The sequence below is a fragment of the Benincasa hispida genome, chromosome 7 (assembly GCF_027475165.1).
Source record: "Benincasa hispida cultivar pf3 chromosome 7, pf3_genome.v1.1, whole genome shotgun sequence".
NCBI lineage: Eukaryota > Viridiplantae > Streptophyta > Magnoliopsida > Cucurbitales > Cucurbitaceae > Benincasa > Benincasa hispida.
The window spans coordinates 48,909,733-48,930,882 of NC_143484.1; the positions used below are offsets into that span (position 1 = coordinate 48,909,733).

A 21,150-nucleotide genomic window follows, 5' to 3' on the forward strand; every position below is an offset into this window, starting at 1 on the left:
TCGGACGCTGGAGCTTTGAACAACTAATCCAACGCTCTATACCAAAATTTTGAAAGCACAAATTAATTTGCACAACCATGAAATTGTACTGTTCGGTAAATTTAAATAAACAAAATAAAATCTACGATGGAAAGAGGAAAAATAACAACCCACTCTAACTACAAATCAGCTAAATGGTAACCAAATTCGAATCAAATAAAATATCCCTAAATAAATAGAGATTTATTCTAACTAAATACAATAAAAAAAAAAAAAAAAAAAAAACCTTTCACAAAATAGGCCGTGGATGAGCTTTCATCATCTTTACCCTTCTCTCTTTACTCGGATTGGTTTGATAGATAGTTTAGCCATTCAAATTTATGTAAGAAAATGCATCATGTGTGTTAGTAAACTAAAAATGGCCATTTAACCGGTTGTACATGAATATGAAGAAATACTAAATCTCTGTGGATATTGTTTTAAGTCTTGATAATTAGGAGCCCATTTAACTAAGAAGGCCAACAACGGGGCCGAGACGGGGCGGGAGACTTATATATATATATATATATATATAATAAAAATTTAATCGGGGATGGGGTCAAACTGGGGACGGACAGAGATCCAATCCTTTAGGGATTGTTACCAACCCTAATTGTAATTGGTATCAAAGATGTCTGAGCTTGTGTAGTCTTCAACTTTTTATATTGATAGAATTCCACCTTTCAATAAACTTTGATGAAGTTGTGTTTCTTTTAATATAGTTTTCTTTATTTACATTTTCAAAATTCATAAAGAGATAGCTAATAAAAAATTATATGAAAAAAAATAAAATTGCAAAAAAAAATCTGAACCTTTAGAGCCTAAAGCCTAAACCCACAATAAAGCAGGCAACGACGTCGTTTCATCTCTTATAAAAGAAACCCCGCAATTGTTCGAGCCATCGTTAAAACTGAAACATAGAAAACCCCAGCTTTCCGTCTTCATCTCTCTCAAATTCTCAGAGGGACACACTCGCCGACAGTAATGGGGAAAGCCGATAAAGAGCGGCTCATTCGAACTCTCAATTCGCATCTGAACACCATCCATGAAACTTTTCAGGTTCGATTTTCAGATAGGATTCTTGTTGTTAAATTGCATTTGAATTGATGGATACTCAGGCTTCTGATATGATTCCACTTTTCATCTTTTTCACTTCTAGATGTTGGATCAAAACCCATCGTCTTCCCTTGAAAAGGTGAGCTGGGAGGATGTTCTAAAAATGGGCGACCGAGTCTACAAGCAGGCGACTGTTGGTATGTTTCCGCTTAGTTTATCATTATTGTTAGGTTAAAAATCATAGTCCTAAACTTTTATAGAAGTAACAATTTAGACTCTAAATTTTGGTTTGTAACGATTTAGTCTCTGTACTTTTAATTTTGTAACAATTTAGTCTTTAGATTTTAGTATGTAACAATTTAGTTCTTATAATTTTAAATTTATAATAATTTAATCCTCATCGTAGAAATTAATGTGAAGATTTAATGAGTTTTCTTTCGTAAATAAACCTATAAACTAATTAGATACTCGATATTTATATTAAATACAAAGTCTACATCATAAAATAATAAAAATTGACCTCAAATTTTGATTTTTTTAAATTGGAGACTAAATTGTTATATATTTGAAAGTAGAAAGACTAAAATATTATATATTAAAGTTTAGGGACTAATAGGGTCTAAATAAATCATTCCACCAAAGTTAAGACTAAATCATCATTCTCATAAAATTTCAGGGACCAAAATGTGTTTTAACCTTATTGTTAGTATTGCTATTGTTGTTCTTCAACTGTGGGGATGGGCGAATAGAATTTGTGTATTGTGTTTCAACAGTTATCTCTGTTTTGATGTTTTGATTTGAGATTGTGTATGCTTCTTAAGTACTGAGAACCTTCTAAGTTCCAAGTGATGAAGAAGTGGAAGATACTTCAAAAGTTCGCTTGTTTGTAGCTGATGGATAATGGCAGGAATTTGATTGGTTGTTTCTTTTGTTTGCTCTGTAGCTGGAATGGTGTGGACTGGAGAAAGACTAGAAGTTAAAGCAATTGAGGAAAATATGGCATCTTATTTCAATATGCTGCAGGGTTTCCTCCTGATTTCCCATGGGAGTAAAGTGGGTGCTGGCCCTACTTTGTCTTCTGTTATCCATGCATCTGTGAAGCAAGTAATTGATTCCAGTTTTAGGTTATGGAAGGAATCCGTCTCTTTATACGGTAAATAATTCTCCCCCTTCTTTCTATCATTTTTTTCTACAGAAAATTGAGAGAAAAATGAAAGAATACAAAAAACAAGCCCACAAAAAAGGAAGTTCTCTTTATAAAAATAGACTCCAACTATGCAAAATAGCATTTATAGAATAGTTACGAGAGGTCTTCAAAATTGAAGCCCACAAAAAAAAAAAAACTTGAAAGCAAATGAGGGACGAAATTTTCTTAGGATCCTTTTCCCCTCTCCTAAAAACCCTAATATTCCACACATGCCACAAAACCTATAAGATCTGCACACACCTCAACAAGCCAAAGTAGGCGGCCCTTCTCTCTGACAGCTCTTCTCCTGTTCTTTCGATTGTTCATTTCCTGCCAAATTTTCTTTCTTCATGATGTAAATGGTCACAATTATGCTCTACGGTCATAAACCCTAGTAGTAGTAGCTCTGGACCATCATTAGGTTATCCCAGATCGATTTTGAATAAGGAAAAGCTCTAGTAAATTTTCTCGTAAAAGATTTTAAGAAAGAAATTTTCTGAAGGAATAAGTTTATTTGCTGTTCTTTTTTCTGCTTCAGGTCCTCTTTGACATATGGATCTTGTGTTGTTCATTGATGTTTGTTTAATTCATCATTTTCTAGTATCGACCTGTATCTTAGTTTTGTTAGAATGGCTCTTGATGTTGTTTCAATTGAACCAAACAACTATGGTCCAGTAAATTTAACTACGTGTATTTTGTATTATATTGCATCTACGGTATAATGTGTTTAGGAGTTGAATTATTGATTCAAGAAATATGACGCCGAATTAAAGTTGTTGATGGAACTATGGTATATTAAAGGAATATAGGAAAGAGGTCAATCCATGATAGCCACCCTATCTAGGAGATATCTCTATGAGATTAGTCATAGTGCATGCAAGTTGGCTTGGACACACGTGGATATCAAAAAAGAGGAAGAATTAAAGTTGTCTATGGAAGATTAAGAATTAGTTGAACTCCCATGAATCATGATATCAATTGGAGTACCCTTGAGTTCGTGTTAAAGTAGATTATCTATTACAATATCATGGAATCGTTGAAAAGACTGAAAAGTTCTACTTTTCCGGCTATATGAAGTTTCCATTATCAAGCTCTCTTATAAGTCTAAGTCCATTGGAAATGTTTTTTGTGATCTATGGGATAGGATCCTCTTTTCGTAATTTCAGTTATATCAATGAAATTCTCCGTATCCTATTAGAAAAATGAAAAGTATTGATGATAGGGTTACTCCAGCTACATTCATTTGTACATTGTTGTGGGTTTATGTTTGGATGAAGCCAAATGATAATCTATGTTATTTTTACCATTACAATGGTACAAGTGAATGCAATTCCGTCTTTTGATAAAACTAGTGTTAACATTCTCTTGGCTGAATGAACTTTTCAGGACCACGGAATAATGAGAATCAAAACCAAGTAGTTCCGCAGTTGGTTGGGGCGGTTTGGGAAGCTTGCTCTGCTCTTAAGAAAGCTCCTTCCACAAATATAACTGCGATTGGCCGAGCAATAACCCAGGTAGCTGTATCAGTGAAGGATGTCCTTCGAGAAATGAAAGAGCTTAAACAAGGACCCTCTGACTTGGACGAAGCTCCTGAAGAATCTTCTAACGAAGTCGAAGGCAATTCACGAGATGAAGGTAATTCAAGCGATGATGCCGATCTAGGTAACGATTTGTCAGTCGAAGAGATGAAGGTTGCTCAATCTGCTATTAGCGTTGTATCTTCAATACTTCTAGTTATAAAAGAACTCATTCGTTCTATCACAAGTTTGCTTAAGCTGGAAAATGTAAACAAGGAAAGTAACTTAGCATCCTTGGAGAATCTATTGAAGCTATGCCAAGGAATTGGAGTGCAGGTTGACGAACTTGGAGCTTGTCTTTACCCCCCACAAGAGGCCCCTGCCATTGAAGTAGCTTCTGAGAAAATTTCTAGCCTTCTTGATAACATGAAGGCAGAGTTGGGAAGTCTTAATGGTAATTCAGAAGGCTTTCTTCAGGCATGCAACAATCTCCGAGATTTGTTGAAGCAGCTCGAGATTGAAATAGGTGTCTCCACATCTACTGATATAGAAAGTAGAATGCAGAATGTAACTTTAAGCGACTGAAAGAGATTGTCTAATCTGATGTATTTCCGGCCTCATAACTTATTTTTTATTATGTGGATAGCCATATTTACATCCAGTTTTGTTACCATAGCTCTAGTTCTTGTCATGAAAGAAACCAAACTACCTATCATTGTGTACTCAAAAGAAAATTCCCTAATTTAGAACGATCCATAGAACAAATATACCTTTCTATTAATTGGTGTCACAATTATACTACATAAAATTATGAATGTACAGAATCCTCACAGAGCTGAAAAAGAAGGTCAAATCTATCGCCCTGAGAGCTTGACCACCCAAGCACCCCCCAAGTAAAGGCCCAGCAGGGGAGCTGCTAGAAGTACCTGAGTTAGGGGATCTGTTGATGGTGTGAGTACAGCAGCTGCCACCACTGCACCAACAACAACGTATCTCCAAATAGATAGCATTTGGTCTCCTGAGACTAGGCCAACTTGTCCAAGTAGAATCTGAATTACTGGAACCTGCAAATAAGATGAAATTTATATTGTCAAAAAGCTTAGCTCCATTGGGTCAAATTTGGTGTCATGCAGGACATCATAAATGATTTAAGATTGTTCCTAAGAAGTATTGGTAGGAATCTTCTAGTGCGTCGCCAACATTCCTAAAGATATCATTGCTAATTCATTTATGAAACACAAAACTTTACCTGGAAAGACAAGCCTGTACTGAACATAAGAACAAGTACAAATTCGAAGTATTGATCTATAGACCACAAGGATTCAACAGCTCCTGCAGCATAACTAACAAAGAAATTTAGGGCTGCTGGTGTCAAAACTATATAGGAGAAGGCAATTCCTGCATAGAAAAGTATAGAGGAGCCTAGGACGATAGGTGCCAGAAACTGTCTTTCTGCCTTTGTCAATCCTGGAAGAACAAACGCAATAATCTCATAGAGGATGACAGGACTTCCAAGAAGAAGGCCACAGTATCCTGATACCTGGAGAGTACAAGGAGAATTTTATTGTTATTGACCCCTACCAACATGAGCAAATATACAGCAGCATATTTCAAGTGTAGAATGAATTTTTGAATTGAACAAAAATCAGAAACAATATTTAGCATAGTCCAAAGTCGTGTTATCAGTTATCACCCATTGACTTATAGAGGAACATTAGTCTTAGAAGATCTAATGGTTTGGTATTGCGCCACACACACACACACACCCCAGAAAGATTGATAGAATAAGCAGAGAGTTCTAATTCAACTAACACTATACAGTGTATTTTTCTTTGTTCTCAACATCTAGGTAGATTCTTCTTGTATTTATTAGTGGTTGGTAAATAAGGGGTGATGTAGCAAAGATTTCAACTTAGTAACTCTTACTCCAATTTCATGTTAAATCACCATGAAACCAGAAACCTGAATCTATTAGACCATAAAATTTAATCATTTAAAGAAATTCAACTCATCGACTCAAGTGATCCACCCACGTTAAAGTCGAAATGGTTAAAGTCAAACTTGTTCTTCTCATTTTTCAAGATTTTTTATATCATAGTCCATTTTCGTATCAATAGCAATCCAAATGGATGGTAACCATGCTCACAACTCACAGATCCATAAAAAGTGATTATACTAGCGATGTAATTATATTTCATCATACAAAGTTCTGACCTTCAATGTTGTAAAGAAAAACTCCCCAGGACCAAGCTGCAGGAACCTTACACCTTGTTCCTTAACTGGTGCTTCAAGAATTAAAATGAGTTCTTTCGAAAATGCAAAGCATCCAACAATTGCAGCTCCCACAGCCAAAACTGACACAAATATCCTCTGACGTAGCTCTTCAAGATGATCAAACACGCTCATTTCTTTATCATCTGGAAGTAGATCTTTACTGGGATAGAGAAAGTTATATATATCACTTCTTTCCGGAGCCCCATTTGTTGAATTCTCGGCGATATCTAACATTTTTTTTCATGAAGAAGATGGGATATTAAGGAATTGTATACCAATCATAGCATAAACTTTCTGCAGCCACATAATTTAACTGGCAGAACTCAAGATATGCAATGAACATTTAAATACAAATGAAGAATCTGAAAGCATGTATAGTCCCAATAAGTTTTATCCACAACTTCAAAAGCAACAACGTTGAGCAAAATATTTCCTCTCCTGGTTAAATGGATCCAAATAATTCCACTTATGAACTTCTCCCTTCAAATCCTGAACTCACATAAGCTCATCTAAAAATCTAACCAGAACATACATCTCTATTAACACAAGTAATTCTAGTGCAAATTCTAAACAAATTTAAGGACCAATACTACTTCATCCGTTTACTAATAAAGATATTCGAAAATAATAACCGGGCACGATTTTCAGACAAAAAGTCCTTGAAATCAATCGTAGGTTTGGGCAATACTAATACCTGGCACATCTTCAACGACGGTGGAGCCTTTTCCACCACCCAACTCCGTCTGTTTCTCTCTTACGTCGTCATCAACCGCAGAACACACAAATCTGTTGAAATTTTTACGGCTGAGCAAACCGGTGAATCGCAACTTCGACCTTCTCAACGTCGGGCTAATTGGAGCTAAAGCAAGCTGAGACTGAGAGGTTCGAGCAGAGAAACGGCAATGACTGAGCTGCAAATGCGATGTTAGAGCACCGCTAATGCTTCCCATCTCTTCTTTGGCTTCCTGAATCAAAATCAATGGTGGCTTCCAGCGTTATGACAAAAAATCAGAACTCTGTAAAATCTGAAGTCATCTATTTATTGGACCTTACTCGAGGATGATGATATTTTGGGGTCGTTAAGTGCTTCCAACGCCGTGGCGTAACTTAGCAGAAGATTCTATATTAAATCTAAAATAAGCCGTCCGCTCAAAACCGGCTCTCAAATTGGGCCCATTAGTTCTATTTGGCCCACAACCTAGGCCCATTCTTCCTACTCGGCCCATGTGGTGTAATACACTTTCGGTCAAAATGGTCTAAGTTTTGAGCTTTAACATGTAACACGTAACAATGACGTTCAATCCATCCAAATAAAAATATAAAACTAAAATTGCATTGAGACAAAATAATGAATCAATAAATAAAACAGTAACTAAAAAAAGCTACTATTAGGCAACACATAAAATTAAAAATAAATAAAAAAAGTCTAAGATGAGCATAACAAACAAAAAAAAAAAAAAAAAGAAAACGAAAAAGAAAAAAAGAAAGAAAGAAAGAGCATTAGTTTGCTTGGCTACCAAAACAAAAAAAAAATGGTGTGAAATCGAAATATTCTGCTTGAAAAGATTGCTATAAATTAATTATCCTCGTCGAATAAAAGGTGACGTGTTTGATTTGATGTTGAATTTAATTTTTTAGTTCTATAAATCGTCAAGCTTAATCTTGATGATGGATCTTTTATCTCTTTCTATATTGATTTTTTGTTCCCTTGTAGTCCTATTTTAATGGTGTTCTCTGGGATTGCATCGTCTCGCTCTTTCTTCTAATGCTAGTATGATTGATTTGTGGATCGATGATAGTAATGCTCAAGATCTGAGACTTCGTCGTAATTTGAGTGACTTGGACACAATTGAATGATTCTTGATTTTGACCTCTTGTTTCATCAAAGCATTATACTGTTAAATTTTTTATGAATGATTTGGTTGGGTATGAGAATTAAATCCTAAAAAACCTAGTGATTTGGAAATACCATTATCTAAAGAAAATTAAACGGTTTCTTTGGAGCTTAGCAATTAATACAATCGACCATTTACCAAGGAGAACTCCTTATATGCATTTGTCTCCATCTTGGTGTGTTATATGCAATTAAAATGATGGATCTCTGTCATTTTTTTTATGCATTGTCCTTTTGCATTTTGATTTTCATTTTACATTTTTGTTGGTCTATTGCGTTTCCTACTTCTATTTATGGCTTCATTTCTTCTGTTTCGGTAGATCACAGTTTTTTTTATTTGAGAAAGACCTTTCTTTTTGTTTAGGATGGGGACGAGGATGGAGAATCCCGCCTTGTCCCGACTTCATTGCCAACCCTAATTTCATCTATCAATGATGTCATTTCTTCTATTAAAGAAAATATGGTAGGAGGATTTGAACCTTCTTTGTTACCTTTGTTTAAACATTGTGGTTTCTAATTAACCATTGAGCATAAAAATAAAAATAAATAAAATGAATTTCAAACTTTAATGACTAACAAAAAAATCAAATTCAAACTTCGATAGCCTACCATATCACTTTTAAAAACTTTTGTTACACTTTGTGTGTTAGCAATATGTGTTTAAGTTTAGCTGATGTCTTTTAGGATATCTCTGCATTTGACCTTGCTGGCATAAGGTTGTCATATGAAAATTTCGTCTCTGCAAAGTACTTTCCTTATGTGGATTATTCTGTCTATAGTATTCTTGCAGATCTTTTCCTCTTCCAGATGCAAGATTTTGGAAGTTAGGGTTGGTCTTTTCTACATCCACTGCGTGTACATGAAGAGACTTAGTCTTTTTTTTAAGGTTGGTTGTTTTGATAAAAAGAATTTAAGAGTCGTTTGTCTTGTGAAGATTCTTTCGTCGCAAGTGTTTATTCTGTCAATCCTCGAAGTCATTGAAGATTGTGTCGCTGTGAGGTTAGAGACATACTCCAAACCGGTTGTGTGCTTCATCAATATACTACTTGAAAGGGATTCTCAAGCTTAGGGGGAGCTTAAGCTAATTGAGTGAAGTGCTCTTTACTTGAAGCTAAAAGATAAGCTGCAAGTGAGGGGGAGTCTCACGTCTTGAAGGGAACTCAAGTCTTGTCGAAAGGGAGCCTCTGTCGTATGGAGAGCTTGAGACATTCATCACTAATATCATTACTTAGGGGGAGTCTAAGTATTCAAGAGAAGGAGTCTCTCATCTAGAAGGGAGCCTAAGTGTACGATCGAGTGGTTGAACTCTATAGAGGTCACTGTATTAGAGTTGTCAATACAGATAAGTATTATGTTGTAATTGCTTAACATTTATATTAGTGAAGTTATCTTTCCACGGACACATTGCCTCCCAGATGTAGGTGTTAATCACTGAACTGGGTTAACAATCTCTTATGTTATTTTTTTTCCTATTTTTGTTTGTTAATTGTTCTGTGAATTGTCATGACATAATTCGTAACACCCTTTACTATGCAATAAGTACTTTCATCTTATTTTCAATTGGTTTCAGAATGTTTCACCATTATCTCTAGTGTTGTGATCCTAATGTGTTTCTATGGAAGAAATCAAAGAAGGTGGCTCTACCTCACGTCCATTGGTCTTGGATGGAACAAATTATGCATATTGGAAGGCAAGGATGACAACCTTTTTTAAGTCCATTGACAAAAGTTCTTGGAAATTTGTCCTCATGGGTTGGTCTCACCCTGAAATCTCTAATACAAAAGGTGAGAAGGAACTCAATCCATAAGTAAAGTGGTCTGAGGCTGAGGATGAAGCCTCTCGAAGTAACTCTAAAGCATTAAATGTCATTTTCAATAGTGTTGACAAAAACATTTTCAGGCTGATAAACACCTATGTCTCTGCAAAGGAAGCTTGGAATATTCTTGTTGTTTCTCATGAAAAGACATCAAAAGTTAAAATGTCAAGACTTCAGTTGTTAACCACAAATTTTAAAAATCTTAAGAGCTAAGTTTAATGTGAGATTGTTTAATCTTGCAAACGGATCATTTATTCTTGGAGAGAAAATCTGTGAGGAGAAACTTGTGAGAAAGATTCTTAGATCTCTTCCCAAGAAGTTTGATATGAAAGTGACTGCGATTGAAGAAGCTCAAGATATTTCTTCTATGAGAGTTGATGATCTCTTTGGTTCTCTTCTCACATTTAAAATGTCTCTGGAGGACAAACATGATAAAAAGAGTCATAGCATTGCCTTGCAATCTGTTGTAGAAGATAAAAAACAAGATGGAGTTGAAGAATCAAATGAAAATCTTGTGCGCAATTTCTCTTATGTTCGAACAATTCTCTCGCGTGCTAAAAAAATTTGACAGAAGACCAAGCTCAATTCTCTCGCATGCTAAAAAAAAAATTGACAGAAGACCAAGCTCTTTCCCTCCTCGAAATACCAAGTCAGGAGGTCATGTAGGGTTTGGTTCTCAAAAAGCTTAGAGAACAAAGAAGGACGTTGATAAAGTTGGATCCTTTACTAAAGAGAAATTTTTTAGATGTAGAGAGTGTAAAGGTTTTGGCCACTTCCAAGCCGAATGTCCAACATTCTTGAATCGACAGAACTAAGGTTATATATTGACTTTGTCGGATGAGGAGTCTGATGAGGATTGTGCATTTGATCGAGATGTTAGAGCTTTTGTCAGTTGTATTTCCTCTGACAGCTCAGATGAAAAACGGTAGGAATATGCTTTTCCAATTTTTGGTGATGAAAAGAAAGTCCTTAATTCATCTATTGCATTAGCCTATCGTGATCTGTATTAAACAATGGCAAAAAGACAAAAAGTGAAGGATCTCTTATTAAGAGAACCAGTGAGCGGAAGTAAGATCTTTTCAAGCCCATTGTGAAAGAATAAACGCATTCACAAACATACAAGAACAGTTATGCATTATAGAGAAAATTACAACATGCTTTCTCACTAAAACAAAGAAAATTGAGAGGCATACCTTTGAAGAACTCTTCTTCACATATTCCCTCGATTTACACTGGTCAGACGCAAAGAAACGAGGAGTAATCGTTTGGAAAACTCTCGCTCTCATTGCAATCATGAACTGTCTGATCCTCGAACGGCAACCCTCGACACTACCACTCGATAACCTTGGTATTTCTTGGAGTAAGAATCCAGAAGGTGTGGGCTCTGTGTGAATTTGGTAGAGGGAAGGAGGATGTATAAGATCAAGCTACATGATCAAGTATGTGGGATAAAGGTATAGTCTATCGTATAGACAGTGGGTACTCAATCATATAGTAATCTCTCGCTCTCATGAGCAATCGTATAGCAATATCTCGCTCTCATGAGCAATCGTCTAGCAGTCTCTCGCTCTCATGAGTAATCGTCTAGCAATCATCTAGCCATCGTCTAGCAATCTCTCGCTCGATCGTTTAGTCTCTCAAAAGGGCTATCGTATAGCTTTCTTTCGCCTGATCGATTAGTAATTCAATAATGAAGCGATCTTCCATAAAATGAAAAATCTTTTCATTTTATTCTTCAGTTATTAAAAACTAAAATTAACCTCCCACTTGCACGATTAATGGAGAAAAGAAATAACCAACTAAACAATTATCTCATAATTGTTTTATTATAAATAAATATAATAACCAACTTATCATATTATATTTATAACCTATAATTTTAATATCACATCATATGTAATATTTAAACCATATTTTTTTGCTCCTTTATTTAATATAAATCATATTTATATCAATTCCTCCAATTAATGTATCTAATACATCAAATCAATTATATCACATATAATTGAACCAATTTAATTATATTATATATAATCAAATTCCCTTGTGTTAATTTGAACACTTCAAACTAACCAAAAAACTTATTCTCAACTTGAATCCATTGAGCTACCAAGGGGATCTTATGGACCTGTAGCTTGAAGCTCAAAAAATACGTGAATAACTGATTAAACTCTTTAATCACGATATCCACTATCTGCTAACTATCGGACACTCCAGTAAATACCGATAACTGCATTCTTCGCATTACAGATATATATCTGTGTCCATTAGATATAACCAATCAACGGTACAATTATCCCTCACAGATCGCTTGTAAGTACAGCTGTGCCAATTTACCGTTTTTTCCCTATAGATAATCTAACTCTTTAAGTACCATTGATTTCTCTAATGAACAATACATTATGAGTAAACACTTCTCAGGTCATGAGAAAGTGTGTGGCGCCACATTGTTCAAGCCCCGGAATTAGCCCTTAAGGGAGCAATCCATCTACTTACTCCTACTTTGGGGAATGAGTGAATTTCATCTTGTGTAGCTGAGTTTCTAGCTCCCCAATCAGATGAATCCCCAAAATGGTAGATTTGAGTCGGCAATCTGACCACCCATGGAAATCAAAGGACCGCCCTCATAAGCAAGAGTTCCCAACTCACTCAAAATTAAGGTCATGTTATCTATGGTCATCCTAGTGAAATGAAAGTCTCTGATCTAAAGAGGGAATTGAATAAAGTTAATACTGACAAAGAAACTAGATGTAAATCAATCAGAATGCTAAATCAGGAGGGAGGAGGGCCCGCGAGGACTCGACTCCGCGATGAATTTTTCCATCCCTAGTGAGGTGTGAAAGTTGGTCCTTCAATATGTATTTGTGGTTGGAACCAAGTGGATCTTTAAGAATAAAACTAATATTGATTAACAAAAAATGGTGAGATACAAGCAAAAAGCTAATCGTAAAAGATTGCTGAAAATTCCTAAAGAATATGTTTTTGTCGTGGTTTGGGGTTCAACCCCTATTGAAAATTAAGAAAATGCAGAGTTTCCCCCTGGGAATGACGCTCCTTCCCCCATTATGAAGAGGAAAAGAACTTCTCGGATGAAAAAACAAAAAGAGAAGAAGAAACGAAGGAAAACATTTGTTGCCTTATGATGGAAGACCTGATTGGCGTAGGTATCATCATTACTTCTCCCCAACATAAAAGTGAGTCCTTGAATCTAATTACTACTGAAACTTATGTGTCCAAAAATGTTGATGGAAATGTTGAAACAATGCATGTTGGGTTTGTTAATGATTCTGATATGTGTGAAAAGTCTTTTGTTGTTGTCGATGATGTTGAAAATGTGTTCATAAATGTTTTTTATGTTCCTAATGAGAATGATGTTGAGAGAGAATATAGGGTTATCAAAATAGATGGTCTTGAAGTTCAGGTGGTTTAACTATACATTTTATTGATAGTATTCTTAATTCTGAAGAAAATTGTTCTAAACCTATAAATTAGAATCCTATAAATGTTAACAATTCTGAATTGGATAATCATCCCCTCAACGTCTTATCAAATATTGTTACATCTGGGTTTCTGAATGAGGATGGTAGTGCTCAAAAGGAGTCTGGTCCTAGGAAGCCAACTCTTCCCTTTGAGCATGATGATTCTACAATAGAATGAGAATTCTAATCTTAATGAGTCTGCTACAGTTAAATTTGATAATACTAAAGAGAAAAGCACTAATGTCTCCGAGAGTGAGGATGTTTCTGTTTCTACTAAGACATTTTTTATGACAAAAAGATACTACCGTATAGCATAATGCTTATCGTTTAGGAGAAACTACACAATCATGTAGGTTTTACTGAACGGTCATTTAGGAAATGGTATACAATCGTTTAGCAAACTCGGCACACAATACGATCGTTTAGGTAAGTTATCCAATCGTGTAGGAACTAGTGTGCAATCGTTTAGGCGCGAGATGGACGATCGTTTAGGCACAGAGTGATTATCGTATAGGCTCTCGATTTACTTAAGCGGTCGTTTATGATTTCACTAATGCGTGCTTCTTTTCCTTTTTGGACGATTGAACGAACGAACGATTCAAAATGAAACAATTTCATTTTTATTCATCGGTTACAATAACCGACGCATTCCCACTAACGCACATCCGAGCAAAAAATTGGCTTAATTATCATATAATTAACCAATTAAAATATTAATAAATATAATCATATTATATTTTGATCTTATAGTTTGATATCACATATCTACTATAGTATTTGTTTTTCCTCTACTTGATATAAATCATATTTATATCTAATTTCCTCCAAAATAATGTATCTCATACATTTAGCCAATGATATCATATATAATCGAACTTCCTAATAACCCAAACACTAGTTCTCGACTTTATCCAAGCTACTTAGGGGACCTAATGAACCTATGGCTCGAAGCTCCAACGGTCTGTGAATAGCTGACTAAACTCTTTAGCCACGAGATCCATCATCTATTAATTGTCAGACATTCCACTAAAGACCAACAACTGAACTCTTCTTGCCATAGATATACTTCTGTGTCCATCGGATATAACCAATCATGAGTACGATGACCCTTCACAGATGCTCGTAAGTATAGTTAGGCCAAATTACCGTTATATCACTCCTTAAGTACCACTGATTTCTCTAATGAATAATATACATAGTCCAACTATGTGTAAACACTTCTCGAGCCAAGAAAAAGTATGTGGCGCCACATCGTTCAAGCCCCGGAATCAGCCCTTAAGGGAGCTATCTGTCTATACTTACCCCTGCTTTAAGAAATGAGTGAATTCTATCTTGTATAGCTGAGTTCCCAGCTTTCGAATCAGACGAATCCCTAAAATGGTAGGTTTGAATCGGCGACCTGGCCACTCGCACCCATATAAATCAAAGGATCGCCCTCAATGGGAGGAGTTTCCAACTCACTCAGGATTGAGGTCATGTTACCTATGGTCATCCTAGTGAAGTGAAGTCTCTGTCATGAACGGTGTTATATAACAAGACGTTAACACTTTGTAGTCAGATCTTATACAAACTCTTTGTTGAAGGATCTCTTACCGAAGAGTTCCATGAATGCGTTCGGATCGCTCCGATCTCACAGTGACCGAAATACAACATTATACATTCATACAAACAGTTATGCAAACAAACACTAATTATCGGCATGCTATGAACAACAAAATAAAAAAGGAAAGAGTTTCATACCAGTTGAAGATGATCTTCAATCTTCGGAACTCAATTCAGCGGAACCCCCCAAGCGATCTACCAACACCCAATAGTAGCGTCAACAACAGTAGCACGAACAACCGCAAACTCACGATCGCAACGGGGACGACACCACCACTAAAGAGCCTCGGGTATTCTCGGAGTGAAAACCCAAAGGGTGGTCTTTGGTGAATTTGGTAGAGGAAGGAGGAATACCAGATTGTGTAGGCGATAAGCAAGTGGAAGGGAAAAATGCGCTATCGCATAGCAGAAATACTTATCGTTTAGGAGAAGCTACACAATCGTGTAGGATTTACTAAACGATCGTTTAGGTAAAGGTATACGATCGTTTAGTAAAATCGACACACTGTACGATTTTTTAGAAAAGCTATGCGATCGTGTAGGCGACAGTGTGCGATCGTTAGGCACGAGGAAGACGATCGCTTAGGCGCAAGGCGACTATCGTATAGGCTTTCGATTCTTTAAGCGATCATTCTCTATTCTCCAACGCGCACTCTCTAATTTCCCTTTGGGATAGCGATTGAACTCTTCAAAAAATGAAAACAATTTTCATTTTAATTCATTGGTTACAATAACCGACGTTGCCCGCCTAACTCACGTCCAAACGTGAATTTTGGATTAATTATCATATAATTAATCAATTAATTAATAATAAATATAATCATATTATATTTTTATCCTATAGTTTGATATCACATATCTACTATAGTATTTTCTCCTCTACTTGATATAAATCATATTTATATCTAATTTCCTCCAAAATAATGTATCTCATACATCTAGCCAATTATATCATATATAATTAACCAGTCCAATTATATCATATATAATCGAACTTCCTCTTGTCAATTTGAACATTTCAAATTAACCCAAACACTGGTTCTCGACTTTATCCAAGCTACCCAAAGGACCTAATGGACCTGTGGCTCGAAGGTCCAACGGTTTGTGAATAGCTGACTAAACTCTTTAGCCACGAGATCCACCATCCGTTAACTGTCAGGCATTCCACTAAAGACCAATAGCTGAACTCTTCTTACCACAAATATATTTCTGTGTCCATCGGATATAACTAATCATGAGTACGATGACCCTTTACAAAGTCGTAAGTACAGTTGGGCCAAATTACCGTTTTGCCCCTATAGTTACATCTCACTCCTTAAGTACCACTGATTCCTCTACAACATAGTCCAACTATGTGTGAACACCTCTCGGGCCAAGAGAAGGTGTGTGGTGCCACATCGTTCAAGCCCCGGAATCAGCCTTAAGAGAGTTATCTATCTACTTACCCCTACCTTAGGGAAAGAGTGAATTTCATCTTGTGTAGTTGAGTGCCCAGCTCCCAAATCAGATGAATCCCCAAAATGGTAAGTTTGAATCGGCGACCTGGTCACTCGCACCCATATAAATCAAAGGACCACCCTCAATGGCAAGAGTTCCCAACTCACTCAGGATTGAGGTCATGTTACCTATGGTCATCCTAGTGAAGTGAAGTCTCTGTCATGAACGGTGTTATATAACGAGACGTTAACACTTCGTGGTCAGGTCTTATACAAACTCTTTGTATAAGACGCCCTCGCTCGTATGTTCCCAATACGTATGATCAGGATCAGACCATCTGTGACAAGTCACAACACTTGTGACCATTCCACAAAGCGGGCTGCATCCGTAGCATTACCAGGATAAGGTTTCCCTTCTATATCCATATACTGCAGACCATTTTGATTATCACTTAAGACATGATCCACTTGTATGTCACCACATACATGCTTGAGTTACATATAGATAACCAGGGATTTTATGTTTATTGGGTTGTGGTAAAGTAAATAAAACAAGCAACTGAGCAAAAATACAAAATGTGAAGTAAATATCATATATTAACAACACAAGCGTTCATACAAACTACAGAACACAAGACTTTAGGGCATCAACCCCAGCATTTATATAGGACGCCCTCGCTCGCATGTACCCAACATGAATGATCAGGATCAGACCATCTGTGATAAGTCATAATATTTGTGACCATTCCACAAAGCGGGTCGCATCCGTAGCGTTACCAGGATAAGGTTTCCCTCCTATATCCATATACTACAAACCATTTTGGTTATCACTTAAGACATGATCCACTTGTATGTCACCACATACATGATTAAGTCACATACAGATAACCAGGGATTTTATGTTTATTAGTTTGTGGTAAAGCAAATAAAACATGCAACTGAGCAAAATACAAGTTGTGAAGTAAATATCATATGTTATACAACACAAGCGTTCGTACAACTGTTTACAAACTACAAGACAAGAGACTTTAGGGCATCAACCTCAACATTATTACCTTTCAGGCACGGGATTCATTTGTCTAAGGAACAGTGTCCTTAGACCCCTAAAAATGTTGAGGATATAAGACATATTCCCTATACCTCAGCTGTAGACAGCTTAATGTATGCTATGCTCTACACTAGGCCAAACATTTGTTATGCAGTGGGAATAGTCAGTAGGTATAGTCCAATCTAGGATTAGACCACTAGACTGCGGTTAAGAACATCCTCAAGTATCATAGGAGAATGAGGATCTATAAGTTGGTGTATGGAACAAAGGATTTGATCCTACATAATACACCGTTTCTGATTTCCAAACTGAGAAGGATTCTAAAAAATCCATGTCAGGATCAGTGTTTACCCTAAACAGGGGAGATGTAGTATGACGAAGCATCAAGCAAGGATGCATTGCAAATTTCACTATGGAAGCTAAGTATATAGCTGTTTGTGAAGCAACAAAGGAAGTAGTATGACTCAGGAAGTTCCTATGCGATTTGGAAGTGGTTCCAAATATGAACTTACCCATCACCTTATACTGTGACAACAGTGGGGCAGTAGCTAACTCTAACGAACCTCGAAGTCACATACGAGGAAAGCATATTGAGAGGAAGTATCACCTGATAAGGAAGATTGTGCAATGAGGAGATGTGATCATCATAGAGATTGCCTCGGAGCACAATATTGTTGATCCATTTACGAAGGCTCTCTCGGCTAAAGTATTTAAGGGTCATCTAGAGAATCTAGATCTACAAAACATGTATATTGTATAATCTAGGGCAAGTGGGAAATGTGTAATGGGAATATGAATGCCTTAGTTTATTGTATTTACTTACCATAATCTTGCTTTTTGGATTCTGATTACATGTACAACCCACTGACTAGAGTTTTAGTTCAAGTGGGAGTTTGTTGGGTTTTATGCCCTGAAACTCATAGATAGTAAATGCTATTAATTTACTGTCATCAATAAAGAGTTATAGATGTTAATTTAATAAATGTTATTGTGTTGTTTTCTATTTTGTCTTAATAACCCTAAATCCAATAAACTAACATCCAATGTTGCCTTATGAGTCTTGAATTGTATGTAGAGACATACATGGATCAATGTTCAAGATACAACCTAAAGGGTCTATAATATAGGGATAAGGTTGGGTACCTTATCCCGGTGACACTATGGATACGATCCACTTTGTATTTGATACAAATGTAATGAGTTTACATAAGACCGGATCGCAAAATAGTAACCACTAGATGTAACACCGTTAACTAGTTAGGTTTTTATTTCAATAGGATGACCCAAGTAACTTAGTCTTAATCCTGAGTATATTATGAACTTCTATTCACGAGGGATTGTCTTTGATTTGTATGGGTGAGGTGGCTAGTTCGCCGACTCAATATGCCTACCATTTTGGGAATAAAACCGAGTGGGAAGCTGGGAACATAATAATACAAGATGAAATTCACTCATTCCCGTCTTCAGGGTAAGTAGATGAGTGTTCCCTTAAGTGGTGTCTCTGGGATTTGAACATAGGGCCTTACCCTCTCAATGGCTCGAGAAGGGTTTCTGTTTATTGGTTGGACCATAAACAGGTTGTTCGTTAGATGAGCACTGGTACTTAAGGAGTCAGAGGTAACCCAAGGGTAAAACAATAATTTGACCCAGTTAGAGTTACGAACACTCGCGAAGGACTAACTTGCTGTTATTGGTCCATATTCGTGGATACAAAAATATATCTGTAGTTAAAGAGGGATGGTTTGAATTGTTTAAATCAATTTAAGAATACGATATATTAATATGATTAATATGTAATTGATTATGGATATGATCTGTAATTCAAATTAAATTGAAAAGAAACATTTGAATAAGATTCAAGTAATTAATTCAAGTGAATTAGATTCACAAAGAATTAATTAATATAGAGGTATTGCACATATACATATGATATTTATGATAATTAAATATATGTACGTTAAATTGGATTTAATGTAAATAGTTATTTAATAATGTGCAAATTAATTAAATAAGTGTTATTTAATTTTGATAATTAATTAAATAAGTATTATTTTATAAATTGTAGAAAAATGGAAATAGAAAAATGGCTAAGAAAAAAGTTTGACCCTTCTCTATATAAAGTCTTCCTTATGGGCCTTTTGGAGACACACTGATGATACACTCATAACATACAACACAAGTGAATTGGAAGAATTCATGGTGCGGTTTTTCCCTAAGTCACAAAGAAAATCCTCTTTACTCTCAAAAAGTCTTTTTCCTCACTTTCTTCCAATAGTTGAATACCACATATCCTTTTATTAAAATCCTAGAGAATAACGAGGTAGTCGTATTCAAGAAATAATTCGTGATCAAGATTATTGGAGGAGTTGTTCGTAGAGTTTTCGAGAGGATCGTTCTTGGAATTGGGAATCTACAAAAGGGAGCATGATTCTAACTTTTTCCCTAAAGCATGCTATTTACATGTCTGTATTATGCATATTATGCTTTTAGTTTACCATTTTGTTTATATAAAAATCGATTTGCGGGAGGTAAGACATTCACAACACTTCCGCTATGGGATTCAATCCTCCCTTCAGAGACAACCTAGGATGTTGTTTATTGGATTTAGGGTTATTAAGACAAAACGAATACAGTACAATCAATAACACTTATTAAAATAATATCGATAACTCTTTCTTGATGACCATCAATCATTTACATTTTTTATCTGCAAGTTTTAGGGCATAAAACCCAACACCTATAATACGGAGAAAAAAAATATTGGATAAACATACATAATTTATTACAAACTTATTGAATGCATATTGAATTTAATTGAAAAAGTAAGTATGTACCTGGAATGCAAGTACAAATCCATTTATACTGTAGTATGTGATATGGTTAGGATTTTCTGTTTTTTTATATCATGCGACTCCTTCTCCCTGCATAGAATGCACTTCATACTATCCAACAAACGTTTGAATAAGACAATCGACCAGTCATAATGCCTAAAGACTTTGGTGTCATTGACGGTCCCAAATGTCTTAACGTCAAATTGTGTTTTCTTGTCTTTTCCCATCATCACAACTTTAATATATAATGTCAATGCAACCTTCATGACATCTTCATCATTTGTAAATCTGAATTTTTCAAAAGCGATCTCAAGATTCTTGCAAAGTTTTTCCTTATTCTTATTTAGGTCCTTCGATCTGAGCAATAGATGTTGTAGTCTCTTACTGCTTGTATCTCTTTCAATTGTTTCCTCGGTCGGCCACAACCCAGTTATTAGATTAAAATCATCTTGGGTGAATGTTACTTTCTTCTCCAATATGTTGAAGCTTATAAATCCCGGTTCTCATCGCTAACCTCCCTTAACAAAAAATGGTGGAACAGTTGCCCATTAAACACAAGGTCCACATCCAGCAGTGGACCAAAGCACGCTTTCTTAAACATCACCATATGCTCTGTGGTAAGTTTCTTCTTAGGTCATTCATTTTGTGGACCATGCAAGAGACAGTAGCAGGGAAATATTTCTTAGCAAGGACGACCATCTTAGTAAATTGTTAGAAACATATACATTGTAGCAATAAATAAAAGATCGTTTAATAAAACTTAAACAATCATTTACCAAATCCTAAAGGATCGTTTACACAAAACAATCATTTAACCTAAGTTGGGCGATCGTTTAACCTTAATTGGGCATTCATTTAACCTAAGTTAGATGATCGTTTAATTAAAGTCAAGGGATCGTTTAAATTAAAGTCAAGAGATCGTTTAATTAAAGTCAGGAGATCGTTTAATAAATTGATGAGCGAACAGTTTCGTTAAACTAAGTGAACACTAAA

At 35.8% G+C, this 21,150-nt stretch overlaps 2 protein-coding genes across 2 annotated transcripts; one reads left to right on the forward strand and one right to left on the reverse strand.

The window, feature by feature from the left end:
• Window positions 1-873: 873 nt before the first annotated feature.
• Window positions 874-4,438, forward strand: LOC120081667 (uncharacterized). Its single transcript, XM_039036716.2, has 4 exons — window positions 874-1,077; window positions 1,178-1,271; window positions 2,018-2,227; window positions 3,647-4,438. Exons 1-4 carry the CDS (start codon window positions 1,003-1,005, stop codon window positions 4,360-4,362), a joined length of 1,095 nt encoding a protein of 364 aa, XP_038892644.1. The 5' UTR covers window positions 874-1,002; the 3' UTR covers window positions 4,363-4,438.
• Window positions 4,439-4,533: 95 nt separating this feature from the next.
• APG2 (Sec-independent periplasmic protein translocase) lies at window positions 4,534-7,164 on the reverse strand. The gene is made up of 4 exons (XM_039036717.2): window positions 6,746-7,164; window positions 5,992-6,278; window positions 5,027-5,317; window positions 4,534-4,841 (listed from the first exon to the last, which is right to left on the reverse strand). Exons 1-4 carry the CDS (start codon window positions 6,999-7,001, stop codon window positions 4,632-4,634), a joined length of 1,044 nt encoding a protein of 347 aa, XP_038892645.1. The 5' UTR covers window positions 7,002-7,164; the 3' UTR covers window positions 4,534-4,631.
• Window positions 7,165-21,150: the final 13,986 nt, after the last annotated feature.